Source organism: Colletotrichum chrysophilum (assembly GCF_026319265.1).
Source record: "Colletotrichum chrysophilum strain AFK26 chromosome Unknown scaffold_74, whole genome shotgun sequence".
Classification (NCBI taxonomy): domain Eukaryota; kingdom Fungi; phylum Ascomycota; class Sordariomycetes; order Glomerellales; family Glomerellaceae; genus Colletotrichum; species Colletotrichum chrysophilum.
Genome location: NW_026517361.1, coordinates 53,308 through 70,838, shown reverse-complemented (window position 1 = coordinate 70,838; position 17,531 = coordinate 53,308). Strand labels below are relative to the sequence as shown.

General features: G+C 56.3%; 4 protein-coding genes across 4 annotated transcripts; 2 read left to right on the top strand and 2 right to left on the bottom strand.

Annotated features, from left to right (window-relative positions):
- Positions 1-3,413: 3,413 nt before the first annotated feature.
- On the top strand, positions 3,414-4,538 carry COL26b_008446 (uncharacterized protein; the record flags this gene model as incomplete). Its single annotated transcript, XM_053181204.1, has 2 exons — positions 3,414-3,554; positions 3,690-4,538. The coding sequence occupies 2 exons, from the start codon at positions 3,414-3,416 to the stop codon at positions 4,536-4,538; spliced, it is 990 nt and encodes a 329-aa protein (XP_053034824.1).
- Positions 4,539-8,341: 3,803 nt separating this feature from the next.
- COL26b_008445 (uncharacterized protein) lies at positions 8,342-10,576 on the top strand (the record flags this gene model as incomplete). The annotated part of the gene is made up of 5 exons (XM_053181203.1): positions 8,342-8,467; positions 8,717-8,814; positions 8,866-8,873; positions 8,931-9,038; positions 9,105-10,576. 5 exons carry the CDS (start codon positions 8,342-8,344, stop codon positions 10,574-10,576), a joined length of 1,812 nt encoding a protein of 603 aa, XP_053034823.1.
- Positions 10,577-11,736: 1,160 nt separating this feature from the next.
- On the bottom strand, positions 11,737-13,461 carry COL26b_008444 (uncharacterized protein; the record flags this gene model as incomplete). Its single annotated transcript, XM_053181202.1, has 5 exons — positions 11,737-12,078; positions 12,127-12,529; positions 12,578-12,664; positions 12,718-13,116; positions 13,172-13,461. 5 exons carry the CDS (start codon positions 13,459-13,461, stop codon positions 11,737-11,739), a joined length of 1,521 nt encoding a protein of 506 aa, XP_053034822.1.
- Positions 13,462-16,182: 2,721 nt separating this feature from the next.
- Positions 16,183-17,133, bottom strand: COL26b_008443 (uncharacterized protein; the record flags this gene model as incomplete). The annotated part of the gene is made up of 1 exon (XM_053181201.1): positions 16,183-17,133. The coding sequence occupies one exon, from the start codon at positions 17,131-17,133 to the stop codon at positions 16,183-16,185; it is 951 nt and encodes a 316-aa protein (XP_053034821.1).
- Positions 17,134-17,531: the final 398 nt, after the last annotated feature.

Genomic DNA, 17,531 nt, shown 5'->3' with positions numbered 1-17,531 from the left:
GTATTAATGTGCAGCATTCAGCAAGCCCACTACACAAGGCAATGCGAATGGAATGCAATGGCGGGCGGCTCGGGCGCTGGTTGGTTTTCCCAGGTCGCAATGTTCCCGTTTTGGAGGCTCTTACGGTGCGACGGAGACAACGAACAGGGGTTCTCGGCCCCGCCGCACCGGTGCAGTGTGGTGTTCATCGCTCGGGCTGTGGCTCAAAATCGGGGCTTCACCCACTGAGTGAGGGCAGTGGACCACTGACAGGGGTAATGAGGTGGGACACTGGCCATCGCGCTAGGCCGTTCCTGACTAGACCTGTTTCGGCCTAGTGCCCATCTCCTCTTGACGCTGCTGCAGGCATCTCTCAGGGGCGGCCGCGAAAACGGGCCAATGGCAGCGCCTGGCGCGCCTCTGTAACACCTCGACGGGTACCATGCAGAATTAGCCATCGCTCGACCCCGCCGTCAAACGTCAGACAGACATCCTCACACAACCTTCAGACACGAGCGAACACGATACGATGCCCAGCAGCACCCAGCACCAAGCACCAAGCACCCAGCACAACAACAGCACCGCACGCACAAACACCCAAACCAACACCAGGTGGTCGTTGACGAAAGCCTTACGCAGTGCCTGCTGCCAATGCTGTAATGCACGGCCGTTGGAACTTGCCATACCTTAAGGAAAGGTACGACGACGTCGCCCGCAGCACCGCACCGCACCGCACCGCACGCACCGTCCTCTGTCCACCACCACGCCGTATCACCACCTCGGAATTCCCAAGAAACCCGCTCAGTACCCCGTCCTTTGCTTGAACGGGCACATGCCGCGAATGTATGCAACCTGTACCCGCCGACTCCCTACCTGATCTCACTTGACCTCACGCATACGTACTACCCTCCTCGCACATACCAACGTTCAACGCTCAACGGCATCCATCGCCGTCCGCCTCGGCCAGCAGACGGCCGTTACGGCACCGCAGCGCCTCGGTTCTTCGACTCGATCCCTGTCCTGTCCTCACCAAAGACACCTCCGTTCACGACAACCAACCCTTCCTATCCTCGCGAAACATGCTCCTCCACGAGATCGACGTCGACAAGACGTATGCTTATCGCGACTTGAGACCAGACGCCCGCCCCAAATAGTAACGCCCTCTTCCTTGTTGCGAAGAACCACCCGACCCAGCCTGACGGTGCCGACTTTGTCGTGGTTTCGTCCACCATGGTTTGTTCCCGAGTCAAGAAAGGCCCTGCCAAACATACCTTCGGCCATGCCATGTCTTGTCATGCCACGCCATCCTATTCCTATATGCCCCATTTATACAATGCCCTTCATACAATTGCGCCTCAGCCGCTTTCCCACCCGCTCGCTCGGCATGCTTGCGAGAGAGAGTTTGCGAGAGACGGGAATCAGAATCGGACTCAGACTCACCCTTCACCAAGTCATGAACAGATCCACCGCCCATGTGCCGTGACCGAAACCAAAACCGACCGGTGGGTAACCAAGATGCTTGCAAACCTGACTTTTGGGATGCGTGCTACGAATACATGCCAATACCAGAGCCGGACTTGCAACTAGAACTGGATCCCGTTTTGAGGCTCTGATGAATCTGAATCTGCCTGCCTGTCCTAGATGGAGTCGTCAGGGCGGGCTCAGACCAGGTTTCTTGAGCCGCCCGACACTAGACTAGGAGTCACATCAATAACGGAAAAATGAAGAAACAAACTGGAGACGAGACACCGCTCTTTTCGGTAGCCGGACGCTACGCTGCGCGGTCTTTTCAGTCGTTTTACAAGTTTTCCCATGTTCCAGGTTCACGAGAAGAGCCTCCTCCTACTCCTCTCTGCTCCTCTCCGTCCCGTCCGTCCCCTCTCTGAGTCTGGTCTGGTATGGTCTGGTCTGTTCTCATTCCAGCCCTGGTCTGCCTCCAAGGGACCTGGAGTTGTTCATCTTCAACGGGCCCCCGGAGGCTTGGTAAACTTGGTCTATGCTTCAAGTCCTAGTCCTGGTCCAATGGCCGTATGTATCCGAGCCTCCGGAGGGCTACATCTTGTTGCGGGCAATCATCCACGTATTGGCCGGTCGAGTGGCTGCTCACTTCTCAATCCATCACCACCGCCGCCAATTTGAGACGCACGTTCGTCTCTCACCGGATCCATAATCTCGCACCCATGGCCGGTCTTGGTCTGGGTCTGGGTTCCTCGTCTCCTCTTCCTGCCTCGAACAGGGGTGTGGCCCGGACAGGGTGTGGCTTGCACAAGCGTGCTGGGCGTGTCTGGTGTCTGGTGTCTCTCATTCTCTTCCCCCCCTCTTCCCAGTCCAACACCCCTCGTCGCCCTCGAAGGGAAGGAAAAAGGGAAGAATGGGGATGGCAGCAGGCCAGCGGATCAGACCAAACGTTATGCTCTGCTAATTCTGTCACATCCACCCCATCTTCTCCAGGGTCTGCTGGCATCACTGCTCAATATCTGCAACAGGGCTAGACTTGACGGTGTGCTAGACCCCTGCCCTGGATGTACCAGCGCCCGAACATCATGAGGCAATGTTTGCCATGCCCGCCCGCTCTCTCTTCTCTTTTCGTGCGTGTGCGTGTGGGTAAGGCCAGGCCTGCTTGCTGGCTTCGTACCTCGTACCTTGCAGCTCTCATACTGCGGTAGACAAGATGCTTGTCTCTTTTTTTTTTTTTTTTTTCCCGTTCCTCTCTCTGCCTGCCAGCCAGTTGCCAGACCAGACGGGGACTAGTAGACCTAGACCAGACCACCACCACCACCACCACCAACGGCTGAGAGGCTGCATTATTACTTTATCCTCCCCTCTCCCCCCGTCTCGATCGTTTTCCATTCTTCCTGTTTACCTTCTCTCCCTACTTTGGGTTCATCATCAACATCCCTTTTTTTCGTCTTCTTGAAGCGCAGTTGCGTGTCCTTCTTTTCTTCTCCCGCAGCTAGGGTTTTACTTTCCTTCATTGTCAACTGGCTTGGCTGCACACACTCATTTGACTACGCTTCTTGAACACCACCTTTTTTGTCAATATACTTGACCTATCCGGTTTATTCAAACGAACGACTTCACTTCTTTGGGTCTCCCTTTTACAGCGCCTTACCCCTTCAACGAACAAAACGCTTATCCGTTTCCTCTCCTTGACGGATCTGCAGAAAGCCGACTTCGTTGTTGCGAGCTTCCGGCCTGGGAATCACCTCCATTTTCGAAACCACCCGATTTAAACCTTCGATTCTCTATAGCAGCAAGCTTCTGCTCACCCCCCTTTCTTACAAACCCAGCTTCCAGGACGACGCGAAGACGCGCGAAGATTTCAACAGATTCTTTCCAAGGGAAACCAACCAACAACTCACCAACAAGCCTTCAGAGCTTCACACTTTCTTACCATCGAACTCATTGCCCGTCAAACGATTTTACGAGGAAAAATGTCTCCCACGATGCAACTCGCGCCCCACACCACCACCTACACTCCCACCTCTGATGCCATGGACCGTCACGAGTACGGCGTTACCAAGAACCGCAAGGCGGCTTCGACTGGAGGAGGCCGAGCATGGAGCGAGGACGAGGTACGTGACACCAAGCTGGGGAAGGGAGCTTACACACACGTATACCACCACCCCCTTACGTGGCTGTGTGGCCCCAAGCGTCCCTTCGTCTCGGCATTATGTGTGGTTTGATGACTGTTCTAACACGAGAAACAGGAAGTTTATCTCCTCCAGACCCGTCTCCAGAAGATGCCCTACAAGCACATTGCCGCTCACTTGAAGAAGACCGAGCTGGCTTGCCGCCTGCACTACCACCAGCTTAGCCACGGCAGCAACCGCCGCAAGCAGCGCACGACTTCGGTCTCGTCTGGTTCCTCCGCGAACCACTCCCCTGTCATGCAGCCCACGATGCCCTCCCCGATCCGAGAGTCGACTCCTCGCTCCGTTTCTCCCCCGGGCAGCTCGCACAGCTTCGCGCCTGTCTCGCCCGCTCCCATGCAACTGCCCAGCATCATGGGCCACGGCGCCTCGCCGCGTCTCCCCGCCATCCTCCCCAAGCCGGTGTGCATGACTCTGCCGCCCCGTACCGCCTCTCCCTCGAGAGGATATCCCACTCCCCTCCCGGAGCCTCACAGCGCGGCCCTCCCCTCCGCCTCCTTCCAGTCCATGTCCAGCAGCCTCCCCATGACGCCCCCGCTGCGTCTGGAGTGCACGCTGCCCGCCCCTCAGCAACCTCCCGTCAACCACCAGCACGTTGATATGAACCGCCTCCAAAACGTATACACTGCCCACCGCGCCTCCTTCTGGGCCGCCGTCGCCAACGACTACGGCCCGGGTGCCAACCCCGTCGTCCTCGAGTCCGCTTGGAAGAACGGCTCCTGCTGCAACCAGGCTAGCACGCCCATCACCCCGACCTCCAGCCCGGATAACATGGACCGTGACACCTACGGCAAGCCCCAGGACAAGACTCGCATCTCTGCGATTCTCGGCATCGACGCCAACCCCCGCTCTCCCCGCGAGCGCGAGCTCGTCAGGCGCATGGAGGAAGAGAGAGTCGGAGCCTAGATAATCATCATCATCATGGCCTTCCGCACTCCAACGACAAGAAATTCTCTTCTATCAGTGTATTACTTCATACCTTTTTGTGTCTGATTCTTGCTTGAGGTTCTGCTTCTTCCTGATGTGAGCACAAGAAGACTTAACAGCATCGAGCCACACAGCCCTGTTCTTCGCTTCTGCTGGCCGACTCCTTCGGGAGTCTGATCTATTTTCTGACGCTTCTTCTGTTGTCCGTTCTTTGGTCTCTTTTTCACTTTTCCACTTTTTCGGTTGTCAAGTTGCTTTTCGCGCCAATTTCGAATTCCACCACACACATCGCACACGAACACACATACGACTGGGAGGCTGCAGGGGACGGTGGGTGACATTCGGCGCAGGAAAAGGAGGGGTGGTCTGCGGACTGGGGAACAGAGTCTGCATTTCTTTTTCTTTTTCAACAACAGGTCCCTTATCCCAAGGGATCATCAGAGTCTACTCGACTCATGCGAGGGTTATCTTGGTGCCAGCAATTGAGCGGTTGGGCTGGCTGGCGGCGACAGTGCGGAGGTATTTTACACTTCTTCTTTTCATCTTCTCGGGGAGGCATCTTTTTACCGACACCCATTGCAGAAATGAAGTGATGACAAAACAAATCCACACACACGCACACACACCTCGCATGCATACAAACATGGCTTTCATCGTCCATTGCCCGTATGGCTTGCGTTTTTTTGTACACTAGAGCGGTTAACCCATCCGGGGTTCCGCAAGAGGGAACTATCATGCAGACGACGATTGTGTTTTTTTCTCATTTTTTTTTACTTTTTCAAAACGGCGAATTGAAGGAATCAGAGTTTTGAGAAACAACTTTTGCTCTCTCGTGCGTGCATGTGTTCTGTGTCCGCCCATATCCCCCTTGCTACAATGATGCTACAAATAGTGAAGAGAAAACATGAGCCATGGCGGTGAGATGACGATGATCAGTCGCAAGTCGTCTAAGCGTGGCGTTTGGCACTTGAATCCTTCCACACATCAAAGAGACTGGACGATTAAATCGAGGGTGTCAAGATACTGTGCTATCTTTAGGTGCCGGCTTGAGACCAGTGCTATCGTTGAGTTTTTGGAGTGAGAGGGTGCTTTGATCAAGTTCCAGGACTTGCTTCAAAGATCAAAACGTCCCTACATCAAACGGTTTTTGGTTGATGAGTGAGAGGGAAGGAGAGAGCATGCGGCTACATCGGCAAATATTCCCACGGGAAAATACTGCTTGGACACTATATTCCAGACAAAAACTACGTACATGGTGTTGGTGTGTGAAGTTCACGGTGAGTTTGGGAAACGATCAACAAGAGGTGGGTGTGCGTGACATGCTTTTGAGAATCGGGATGAAGATACGTATATGTGGCTGATAGAGCTCGATGAAGCGATTCAAGCCTGCGGCATGTACGTACGGATACATAGTTTTTCGTATCCCTCGCCTCCTGATGCGCAAGTCTCGGTTACAACCCGTCGCAAGGTGTCCGCTCACCACCACACGGCACCACACCCCCCAACCACGTAAACCTTCTTTTCTCCAATCTCTTGAAGCATAAATGGTTTTGGCCTTGTTGGAACAGTCGACCGCCAAGCATTGTCCCTGGAAGCACAGCTCGAGAGGGTGGAAGCTTCGTAATGGGCTGCGCCATCCGTCTGGACTCCGAAACGTGGGATTTTGCTCGCGGTAAAAGAGAGTTGGACGGATAGCTCGGACGACGGCAACGAGTTTACGGTTTTGATTTGTTTTGGCAGATGGACAGATGAACTGCCCTCCCTCCGTCCCCCATTGGTACTTTTCCGACAGCCCGCATGACTTCACTGCCATGATCTGGTCCGGCCGTCGATCCAAACAGAAGAGTCAAACAGAGTGTCATCCCATCCTTGGCCCCTTTGACTTGGTTTAGCCAGATGCTTTCGTCAGGGTGATGCCCGCTCACCGGTGTCCCAACCCTCTGTTACGCAACACGACAAGGTCTTGGCGCGGGCTGCGTTTCCTCTACCTTGGGACGGAGAGGTCACGGAAAGTTTCCATGGCCAATTACGTTTCTTTTCAAAGTGCTCTTGGATGTGTGTGCAAGTCGTGAGAATATGCACAAGCGCCGCACGCGATACACACGAGTGCAGCAGTGAGAGGGGGGCGGAAACGAGGATGCATCAATACTGCAACGCCCAGACGCGGGCTGAGGTCTCTCTTGAGATCTTTGAGCTAAGCTTGGATGCGGGGAAGCGGGACAGGCGGAGAGTCCGTCGAGATGCAGCTGGTTCGCGGCGTTCGACACCGAAGATCGGACCGCCCAGACACGTAGTCACGATGCGAGTCTGCCACTGGGTTCGCCAAGTTGCCTCTCACTCGGGCTGGCTCTGGAACCCGGCGGTCTCTCGGGCGGGATGCCTACGCTTCCCCGAGTGAGCAGCCTTGCAAGCAAGCAAGCGCTCTGGATGAGTCTTACGACTACCCATGTTCAAGTGTTGCTGCGAATGGCTGTTGCAGCAAATGCCCTTCTGCCAAGTCTCCAAATCCAGAAAGAACGACTGGGTGCTTAAAAGACCCCACCTGCTGTAACTAACACGACACTGAAATACCTTTGCCGTGATTGGACGCTGCTTCTGTGGAGAAGACTCATAGCTGCAGCACATCTCCCACAACTTCTGGACGACGACACTGGACGCCATTCAAAAACAACGTATGCATCTACTTTCAGATGCTTACAACAGCACAACGCCCAAAAGACTCTTGCGGCTAGCTGATGCCGCTAAAAGGAGCTAAGAAAGACAGGACGCTCCGCAAGCAAAGTTGTTTGCTGTCTGGCTCCTCCTCATCGGCTCAATGCCATCCAATCAACCCACTCCGCCGTCCGTACTCCCAGCTCGTTAAGCTACATGCAGGTCTAGCAACATGAATAACCTACGGTTTTGTGATGCCGATGGCGGAGTCGGGCAACAATACTGCGTATGTCGGAGAGAACGCCGTAAGAAACAATGCTGCTCGTCTTCAAGCGTCGACGATGGCATCTTGACTTCAGATGCCTGTCGACTCCGGAATAGCCAGTGCTATTTCCGCAACTCATCTCCCGTCTCCCAATTCCTTTTTCCGTGTCCCTCTCCCCCGTTACCCCTCCATCCAATCCAATTCTCCTACTCATGGACCAACAAAAATAAAAGTCAATTGACTTTGGCTGCTCCCCACTCCCGCCCGCGGACAGCACCCCGATTCCCCCCTCCGATGAAAGCTGGGATCACCCGACGACTCTGGACCCGGCCTCGAGCGCGTCGGCAGCTCTCCCAATAGAAATGCACACAATAAGCAGCAGCTCCAGGTTTTCCAAGGGGGGATCTCTCCCGAGCGGATCTGTCCCCCCGACCTTTGGTGGGGGAGGGAGAGCGCCGTAGCCTGTGATGCGAAAGTCGGGTGCTTCTCCCCCGCCTTTGGAGAGCTTTCCTCTCTTTCCTCTGCTGTTTGTTGCTGCGAGAAACAGAGTTCAAATAAAGTCACTGCCCCCCCGTTCGCCTCACCATCGTCCCACACGATTCTACCTAGTAGATGCCTCCTTCATAATACCCCACGACTCGTTGACGACATCGTCTTCCTTACACCAACAGACGACGCCCTACCTCGGCAAACATACACAGCCGACTTCGAGGCCACAGTCCAATCTTTCCCTCACTCTCTCTTCCCCCGCGACGTAAAACCAACACACCAACCTGACTGAAACACCTCACCAACGACGCAGCTCGAAACGCCCCAGCCTCGAACGAACGAACAAACGAAACAGAAAAGCAAAGCAACCCTCACGATGAGCGCCGAGCAAACAGGCCAAGGCCACGATGGCGGCTACAGCGACACCAGCTACAAGGACAGCGCCGACTACCTGCAGTTCAAGACACTGCCCCCCGGAGGCCCGTTGAACCGCTGGTCTCACGTCTTGACGCGTGAACATGACTTCCCGGGAGCAAAGGCAAGTCAAGACACATTACAGCAACAACCCAACAGGAGGAACCTTCTTTTCAGAGTTGGGCTCTGTGGGAGTTGGGGAATGCGGGGTGGTGGCCGGTGATGTCGTGCGGTGTGTGTGGGAGTGCGGGGTGGTGCACCGCGGGGACCGCGGGGTACACGCGACAGCCTCAGACGAGAGCTGGGACGAGAACCAGAAGCTTACCAAAGGTTGCAGGCCATGCTGTACGGCGCCGGCGTGCCGAACCCGGAGATGATGAAGAATGCGCCGCATGTCGGCATCGCGACGGTGTGGTGGGAGGGCAACCCTTGCAAGTAAGTGACTCCCTGAGCTGTGGTAATGATGCCAGCTAACACGCGATACAGCACACATCGTGAGCATCACTGTGCATCAAGGACACGAACACTGCATGATGGCTGACGGAACAAAGTCCTCGAGTTCGGTAGGATCGTGAAAAAGGCAGTGGAGAAGCAGGGCATGCTCGGCTGGCAGTTTAACACCGTGGGCGTGTCAGACGCTATCACGATGGGCGGCGAAGGTGAGATGCTTCTCTACCAACCAAACAACCCTTTTCATGTCGCAAGCTAACCAAAGCCTCCTCAAGGCATGCGCTACTCCCTTCAGACCCGCGAAATCATCGCCGACAGCATCGAGTCCGTGACAATGGCCCAGCACCACGACGCAAACATCTCCATCCCGGGCTGCGACAAGAACATGCCCGGCACCATCATGGCCGCCGCCCGCCACAACCGCCCCTTCATCATGATCTACGGCGGCACAATCATGAAGGGCCACTCCGACCTCCTCGAGAAGCCCATCAACATCAGCACCTGCTACGAGGCCCGCGGCTCCCTCACCTACAACCGCCTCCACGCAAAGTGCAACCCCGGCGCCGAGGGCCGCACCCCCACCGACGTCATGGAGGACATTGAGCGCCACGCCTGCCCCGGCGCCGGCGCCTGCGGCGGCATGTACACGGCAAACACCATGGCCACCGCCATCGAGGCCATGGGCCTCTCGCTGCCGGGCTCCTCGTCGTACCCGGCCCTCTCCCCCGAAAAGTCCCGCGAGTGCGAGCGCGCTGCCGAGGCCATCAAGATCGTCATGGAGAAGAACATCCGTCCCAGGGACCTCCTGTCCCGCGCCGCCTTCGAAAACGCCCTCGTCCTGACCATGATCCTCGGCGGCTCGACCAACGGCGTGCTGCACTTCCTCGCCATGGCCAACACCGCCGACGTGCCCCTGACGCTCGACGACATCGACCGCACCAGCAACCGCATCCCCTTCATCGCGGACCTGGCCCCGTCGGGCAAGTACTACATGGAGGATCTCTACCGCGTCGGCGGCACCCCCTCCGTCCTCAAGATGCTCGTCGCCGCGAACCTCATCGATGGCTCCATCATGACCGTGACGGGCAAGACCCTCGCCGAGAACGTCGCTGACTGGCCCTCGCTCGACCCGAACCAGAAGATCATCCGCCCGCTGTCCAACCCGATCAAGGCGACGGGCCACCTGCGCATCCTGCGCGGCAATCTCGCCCCGGGCGGCGCCGTCGCTAAGATCACGGGCAAGGAGGGCCTCTCCTTCACCGGCGCCGCGCGCGTCTTCGACAAGGAGCACGAGCTCGACGTCGCGCTGTCCGAGGGCTCCATCAAGCGCGAGGACGGCAACCTCGTGCTGATCGTGCGGTACGAGGGCCCCAAGGGCGGCCCGGGCATGCCGGAGCAGCTGCGCGCGAGCGCGGCCATCATGGGCGCCGGCCTGGACAACGTGGCGCTGGTGACGGACGGGCGGTACAGCGGCGCGTCGCACGGGTTCATCGTGGGCCACGTCGTGCCGGAGGCGGCCGTCGGCGGGCCGATTGCCCTCGTGAGGAACGGCGACAGGGTGACGATCAACGCGGAGACGAACCGGATCGACGCCATTGACGTGGACGAGGCCGAGTTCGCGAGGAGGAGAGCCGAGTGGAAGGCGCCGTTGCCGCATGTGCGGAGGGGCGCGCTGGGCAAGTATGCTCGTCTGGTGGGCGATGCGAGCCACGGTGCTGTTACAGATCAAGCGGATCCCTCATGGTGATGTGTGCCTTATTGTCTGTTGGGTAAGACTTGTTGATACATTTTGGTATAGAATGAGGACATACGCCACGATGCCATTGAGGAGGGAGACAAGAAGCGCATGTGGCAAGGGTGTCCCTTCATCCTAGACTTTGAGAAGGAGGCAACATTGTGGGACCCATGAAGGTTTACGGGATTTATCTGCGGTGGCCCTGGGCATGGCCGTTTCCAAATATCTCACGATACCGGTCCCGGCGCGGCGCCCCATTTTGATAACCATGTAAATGTCAGATATGGTCCAGAAATACCTAGCTGCCACATAATTCCAGCAAGTCAGCCCCCACGAATTATAGCGCCAAAGAATGAGACATACCATACCGGGCCCAAGCCAGTTGATCCCGAATATCAAGTGACAAAAGTCCTGTGAAGAACCTGTGATGTGAAAGTGTAGAGTCTCACGTGCCAAGGGAGGAAGATGCATGCCTCCTAGATGTCCTGCACGGATTAGCTCAACCCATCACCACACAAACCAGGCGGCACTTGAAGACGAGAGATCAGTAGACACGACATATATACCATTTGCGTCGGGCCTTCCTGACCCGACATGCTACTCTAACATTGAAAGTCTTCTCTCTCTCTCTCTTCCCAGAACCAAACATCCCATGTTCGTTGTTTGCATCCCATCCAGCTTGGTATCCTGTGCGCGCGTAACAAGTCTCCATTGGAGTCGTTTCTCTCGTCTCTTGCTCTCTCTCCCGCTGGCCATCGAAAGCGAACTTGACGAGCGAAAAACAACAAAATGATTCTCTCTGGCGTCGGAACTTAATCCGAGCCGAAGCCGTTTCTGTAGCTTTCCACCTCTCTATTTCATGCTTCGCAAGGTTCCCGTGCAGTGTAAAAACAAAACTGATTATGGGCAAAGGCCGGAATACTGTGAACCCTGATAACTCCCAAAAAGAATTTGTGAGCAAAGACCGATACTGGCAATGCCGTTACACCCCCCCGCACGCAGAACATTAATGAGACATCCTCTGGAAAGACCCAGGGAGTCTAAGCGTCTCCGCTTTCATCAATATACAATCCCGTTTTTGGTTTTCGTTTCCACCCAACATTTCGCGCCAGGATATGGATGCGCTGGCCATGACTCGTAACATCGTGTGTGATGTGGTTTGTCGTTTGGGATTACGGGCTGGCCCATCCGCCGGCGACATCAACCCATTCCGCGAGGCAGGATCCCTCCTTGCCCTCGACGTCAACAATGTCAGTGTCGCATCTGCAGCGGCATCCAACACCGTTCTCCTTCTCCGAGTCCCAGTGCTCCCAGTAGTCGTCTTCCTCGAATCGCTTCTTGTCGTCGAGCGTCGTCTTCTCGAGGTAGGGTTCTCTGGGGAGCTGTCGGGCCGGGGCGTTGGCGGGGCAGTGCTGGATGGTCGTGTGTCGGTAGCCGAAGTCTCGGAAGTAGTGGATGTCCTTGGGAGACAGAAGTGCGCCGGCTGCCAAGGAGTGGATGGGGGCGTCACCCCACTGATACTTGTTAGCTTGGGTCAGGCGATCATGCGAGTATTGACTTACGCGTTCCATCCAGAAACCTCCGCTACGGTCCATCATCTCGAAAAAGTCCTCGTATTCCTTGCTGCGGAACCACTTCAAGCTGGCAATCTCAAAGTTGGACCAGAAATGGCACATGTTGTACGATTCGCCCTCCATGGCCTCAGGATCGATCTCGGGCAACGTGTTGCGGTTGGGGTCGCTGCGCAGTACCTCCTCGGGAAGGGGCGTCTGATCGGTCGGCTCCTCCTTCTTCTCGGGGACGGGGTCAACGAACATCTCCCACAGGCCCTTGGACTTGAGACCCTTGAGGCGCTTGTAGGCGGAGGCATATCGGAAGATGTTGGGGACCGTCTCGCGGAGCTCCTTGACAGCAATGGTAAAGCCGTAGGTCTTGTTGGCGTCAATCATGGCCCAGAAAGGGTCGCTGCTCTAGTTAGCAAAGGCATTGCAACTGGTGAGGCTTGGCACATACTAGGTGATGTCGCAGAAGTACTTGATCTCGGGCTCCAGACGCCAGTACCACTCGTACTTCTGGAGGAGCTCGTGCTTGTAGAAGAATCTTTGATATGGTCAGTCATGATTCGCAATCGAGACAATGGGCTGCCGGCTTACCCAGAGTAGAAACGGCACATGGCGTGGTAGCTCTCTAGGCCACCGTACATGACAGCGGCGTCGCCTTGCTTGGCGATACCCTCCTTGGCGACCTTGTGGTCAATCCAGTCAGGGTAGCCCCACATCTCGGGGCCGACCTTGCCAAATTCGACAGGAGCCGAGGTGTAGTTGGTGACGACCTCCTTGAAGGTCTCGTTGAAGTCGCCGTCGTTGAGGAAAACATAGGGGTAGTGGTACCAGCGGTTGAAGTGACGCTCGATAGACTTGATGGACTGGATGACACCGTCCAACTCCTTGTTGCGAGCCAGGACGACGAAAGCGCCGTTGGCCTTGGGTCTGCTCGTATCGGGCTGGAGACATCCGGTGACGAAGACCTTGTCGTGCTCTTCGCTGATTTTCCTGTGCGCCGCCAACGTTAGCTCTCATCAATGCTTTGCAGCGAGTCAAGACATACCTGATGGCCGGAGGAGCGCCGGCGGGCATCAATATCCTGCCAGGAGAGCTGGGGTGTCTGACGAACAGGACGAGGATAAGGATGACGACGATTAGAGGGAAGAGAATGACGACGCCCAGAGGCACCGAAATGCTCGAGTTGCCTCGCAGGCGCAGCGGTCTTCTGAAGAAGGCGAGGCGCGAGGTGAGCCTGTTTTGGCGAGCATGTTTCGTGGTGGGCTTCTCGTCGGCGGTGGGCAGTTGAGGCGATGTCGACGGGATGGCCTTTACGGCTCGCCTAAAGAGATCCATGGCTCAGACGTATCGTCGCCGACGGGTGATTTACTGGGGTAGAGGGCAAGTCGAGAGGCAGATGATATCTGGAGGGATGTCGGGACGAGAGTTGGGATGGCTCCAAGGATGGGGTGGAGGGATTTGGCGTGGCGTCGATTACAGGGTGGTACCTCAGGATAAGGGGGCGGCGATTTCGAATCGAATGCGATGGCCGTGATTATGATTGTGGACGAACACGCGAACCGCGGACAAGAGCAAAGCCGTGTCTAAGGGAAGCAGCGGAAAAAAATTGAATGGCGGGCGATGCGAATTGCGAAGTAGACGTGAACGAGCGGCAGGGACGAAATTTCCCTCGAGCTGGTCGGTGATGGAGGTGGTGTTCAGGTTGGCGAAGAGTGGCACCGAAGACGGTCGATGTGCGACAGGCGGGCTGAACAGATTTCAGAGCAGCACCTTACGCGTCGAGAGCCGGAGTACCTCTTGCGCAGCAGCGACACAGCAGCGGCTGGTTGGGGGGCGAAGAGGATGCGGCAGTCGTATCAGTAGCGGCAGCGACAACGGGAGCAATGTCTCGGTCGTCTTTGTGCTTTGTGACGCTTCGCCTTTGGTGGGAGAGGTGGTCTCGGTGGATGTGTGGTGTGGTAGTGGTGGTGGTGGTGGTGGTGGTGGTGGTGTGGATAGGGGACCGAAAGTCAAAGGGCCTTCAGCGCCTGTCTATCTCTCTCTCTCTCTCTCCGCCCGAAGATCTGACGGGGTGAACCGAGTCTCGAATGTCAATTGCGTCGGGGGGAGGTCTCGGCAGGCGACATAGGTCAGGGGTCTGCGCTGGCAAGTCGGCCGAACGCTGCAGTCGTCGTCAGATCGCGGGAAGATGGTCTTCGAGCTCGAGGGGTCGAAGGTCGAGGTCGAGGAGAAGGTCGAGTTCGGAGGGGTTCGTGGGAAAGGGAAGGGAGTTGGAGTTTAGTTGGCGACGACTCGGGAGGGAAAAGGGAGCCAACTTTTTTTTCGGGGGGTGTGGGAGGAGAAAAAAGCTGACAGATGTCACGGATGGGAGAGTCCAGGCGAAGAGCCGGAGGAGCAGGAAGGGCAGACAGTGGTAGGAATACTATGACAGCAACGCCTCGGACGGGAGAGGTAAGGTAGGTGAGGTAGCGAGATAGGGGACTCTGGGGGACTGTTCATGCGCTGGAAGGGATGGAAGGAAGGGCCACCTTTGTTCCCGGTCCAGTCGAGGCACTTTGGATGGAGGTTTACGGCTACCTACCTCTCTACGGCACTAGTGCGGTTGACGCTGATGTGGACAGCAAGCACAGTTTACTGCGCAAGTATACTACACTACTCGGTATCTGTACAGCAGATGGGATTAGGGGCAGCCCTGGGTGGGTGAGTGACCTGCGTCGATTACCTAATTTTACCTTACCTACTTAACGTTAGGGGATTTGCCCAGCAGGTGCCCAGTCTCCAACATGGCATCCAAGTTCCAACCCACCGACGTGTGCAAGGGGATGGGATTCCACTCTGAAAGTCCAGACTGTTCGCGTCTGCAGCACGACTGGGAAAAGTGGTGGCAGTGGCAGCGGACGTGGGTTGCGCGGAACTGCTGCAACAAGCTGGAGCCAACCAGACCGGGGAGAGGGAAAGCAAGGTGGGGACGAGGGGGCGTCGAGTGGAGCCCTGTTGGCTCAGACACGATGTGTCATTGGAGGAAGCGTCCCGCCAAGACACGCGGAAAGGAGCAAAAGGTGGGGCTTCTCCTTTCTCACGCTTGCTGCCAGGTTCACACTTGCTGCTTGTGTTGCTGCAGGTGGTGCAGGTGCAGGTGCTGGTGCTGGTGCTGGTGCTGGTGTCGAATTCTGGATTTCGGTGCCAACTTTCTGCTTTCCGTCTGCTGTTCTTTTGTTCTGCTGTTGTTCTGTTCTGGTGTATCCGTACCTTACGGGAAGGAAGCCCCGTCCGTCGCTGGGCGTCGGGGTCCTTCCAGACGTGTCCAGAACTCCGGCACCAGCTTCGGTGCAGCGCATTGCGCATTCAATCAGCCGGCATTGCAGCATTGGATTGGCAAGATTGCTCCTTCCTGCTCCCAATCTCACACCCGGAGTCCCTCCTGCTTCCTGCCTCTCGTCCTCCTCCTGCCCTTGTCTCCCGCTCTGTCGCTCCTGTCTGCGCCACGCTTCCCACCTCCCGTCCGTCCAATCGTCGCCCACATATTTCGTGTTTATCCGATCCTCTCCCGACCGTGGCATTCGCATGGAACTCGTTCACCTTCTTGGCCAATCGCGACTGCCAGCGTCACGAGCGTCAAGCATCCATCCTTCTTAGCGCATGCAACGCTCCCGCTCCCGTCATCTCTCCCAAGTTTCCCAACTTAGCAACACCGGGAACAGCTGGTCTCACCTGGGTCCAGCTGCGCCTACCTACTGCGTTACCTACGGAGACAGCCTACCCACCACCGCCAAAAAACCTTGGTTGAACTCGTAGTGTACGGAGGTAAGGTACCGGCACCGGGCACGGCGGGCAGCAACAACGAGATCGGCACGCGGCACGCGACATGCAAACTGAGATAACCATGATTTCAACTTTGTGGATAACTTTGATATAGATAGCACACCTTACACACTTTTTGAGGGGGGACTGTACACGTGTGAGCCTTCCAAGGTAGGCATCCCCGATATCTTACAGATTGGATCGTCATTGCAGCCGAAAGTTAAACATCCATGCCTCTGCCGTGATCCGGTCCAGTTATTGATCCTTGGAGAATATCCTCTTCTCCTCGTATCTCATCCTGTTGAACACCATGCTGTACAGCGGATTCCGCAATGCCAGCGGCACCATATCCACCAGCAGTATCTGCACCAGGTGCGGCCAGTACGGTACCAAAACCGACCGTCCGCATCCCACCCGATCCAGAATGGCGTTGGCGATGGTCTCTACCGATGGCCAGAATAAACGGGGACTCATGAGGTCCGTCTTCGTTGCAACCGCTCCGATCCGCACCCCAATGACCTCCACGTCGATGCCGTCCATCCGCAACTCTCGTGCCATGGACGCCGATATCGAGTTGACGTATGACTTGCTTCCAGAGTAGAAGGACAACAGAGGCCAGCCTCCATCGGCCAACGAGCCCACGTTGATGATGAGCGCAGGCTCTGCACTGCTCGAAAAACGCGGGATCATGATGGCATTGAGTATCGTCGGGAAAAGCGCATTCATGTGTACGTTGGCCGCGATGTCTTCCATCGAGGATTCGTCCAGCCGCCGCATCATCGGCATCTGACCACATCCGCCAACATTGTTGATGAGAACCCTCAGGTTGAGATTTTCAAGCGGAGCCAGCATCAAGTCCCACGACTCGGATCCAGATCCCAGCACTCCTGCGTCGCCGACCATGATCCTAAACTCCCGCTCCGGGTGCCTCAGTGCGAGTTTGTGCCTCACTTCCTCCAGCTTGACATCGTTACGCCCGTGCAAGACAACATTGAAGCCTCTGTGTGCAAGCTCATTTGCAAGCCCTTTGCCAATGCCGTCACTGGCTCCCGTCACCAGCGCCCACGCAGGCTTTCCGTTGACGGCCTTGAGGTAGCGATCAAGCTTCGGCTTGTTGAAGAAGGGAAGCAGAAACCAACCGACGTTATATACTGCAATCAGGAGGGAAAATAGCCCTAATGTCCGGAGAAAATCCTGTGAGTCCATACTGAAGACGTATCGTGTCACGAAGGGGAGAGATAGAGAGGACAGCGAAGGAGGAATTTTGGCCCTACAGTCAATTGTTTCCATCCACCACCTTTTAAGATGTTTGAAAAATACAAACCATACATGTGAAGGGGCCAAGCAGACGTCATGAATTCGATCAAACGGTCGAATTGACTCTGGGATACAGGGATGGCCAAACCAGGCCAAACACTCCAGCTTCATGCTTTGCGGAGGGAATGTGGCCATCCGAGGGTACGAGACCGAGTCGTCCGTGATACGGATACGCTTTCTCGGAACATCGACATTCCCACATTCCCATCAGGAGCTCCGAGCAGCCCGCAGGATCTGTCGGCGGCCTGGGCTGCCTATATAGGTTTTCAGCAAACTACGAGTTAGGC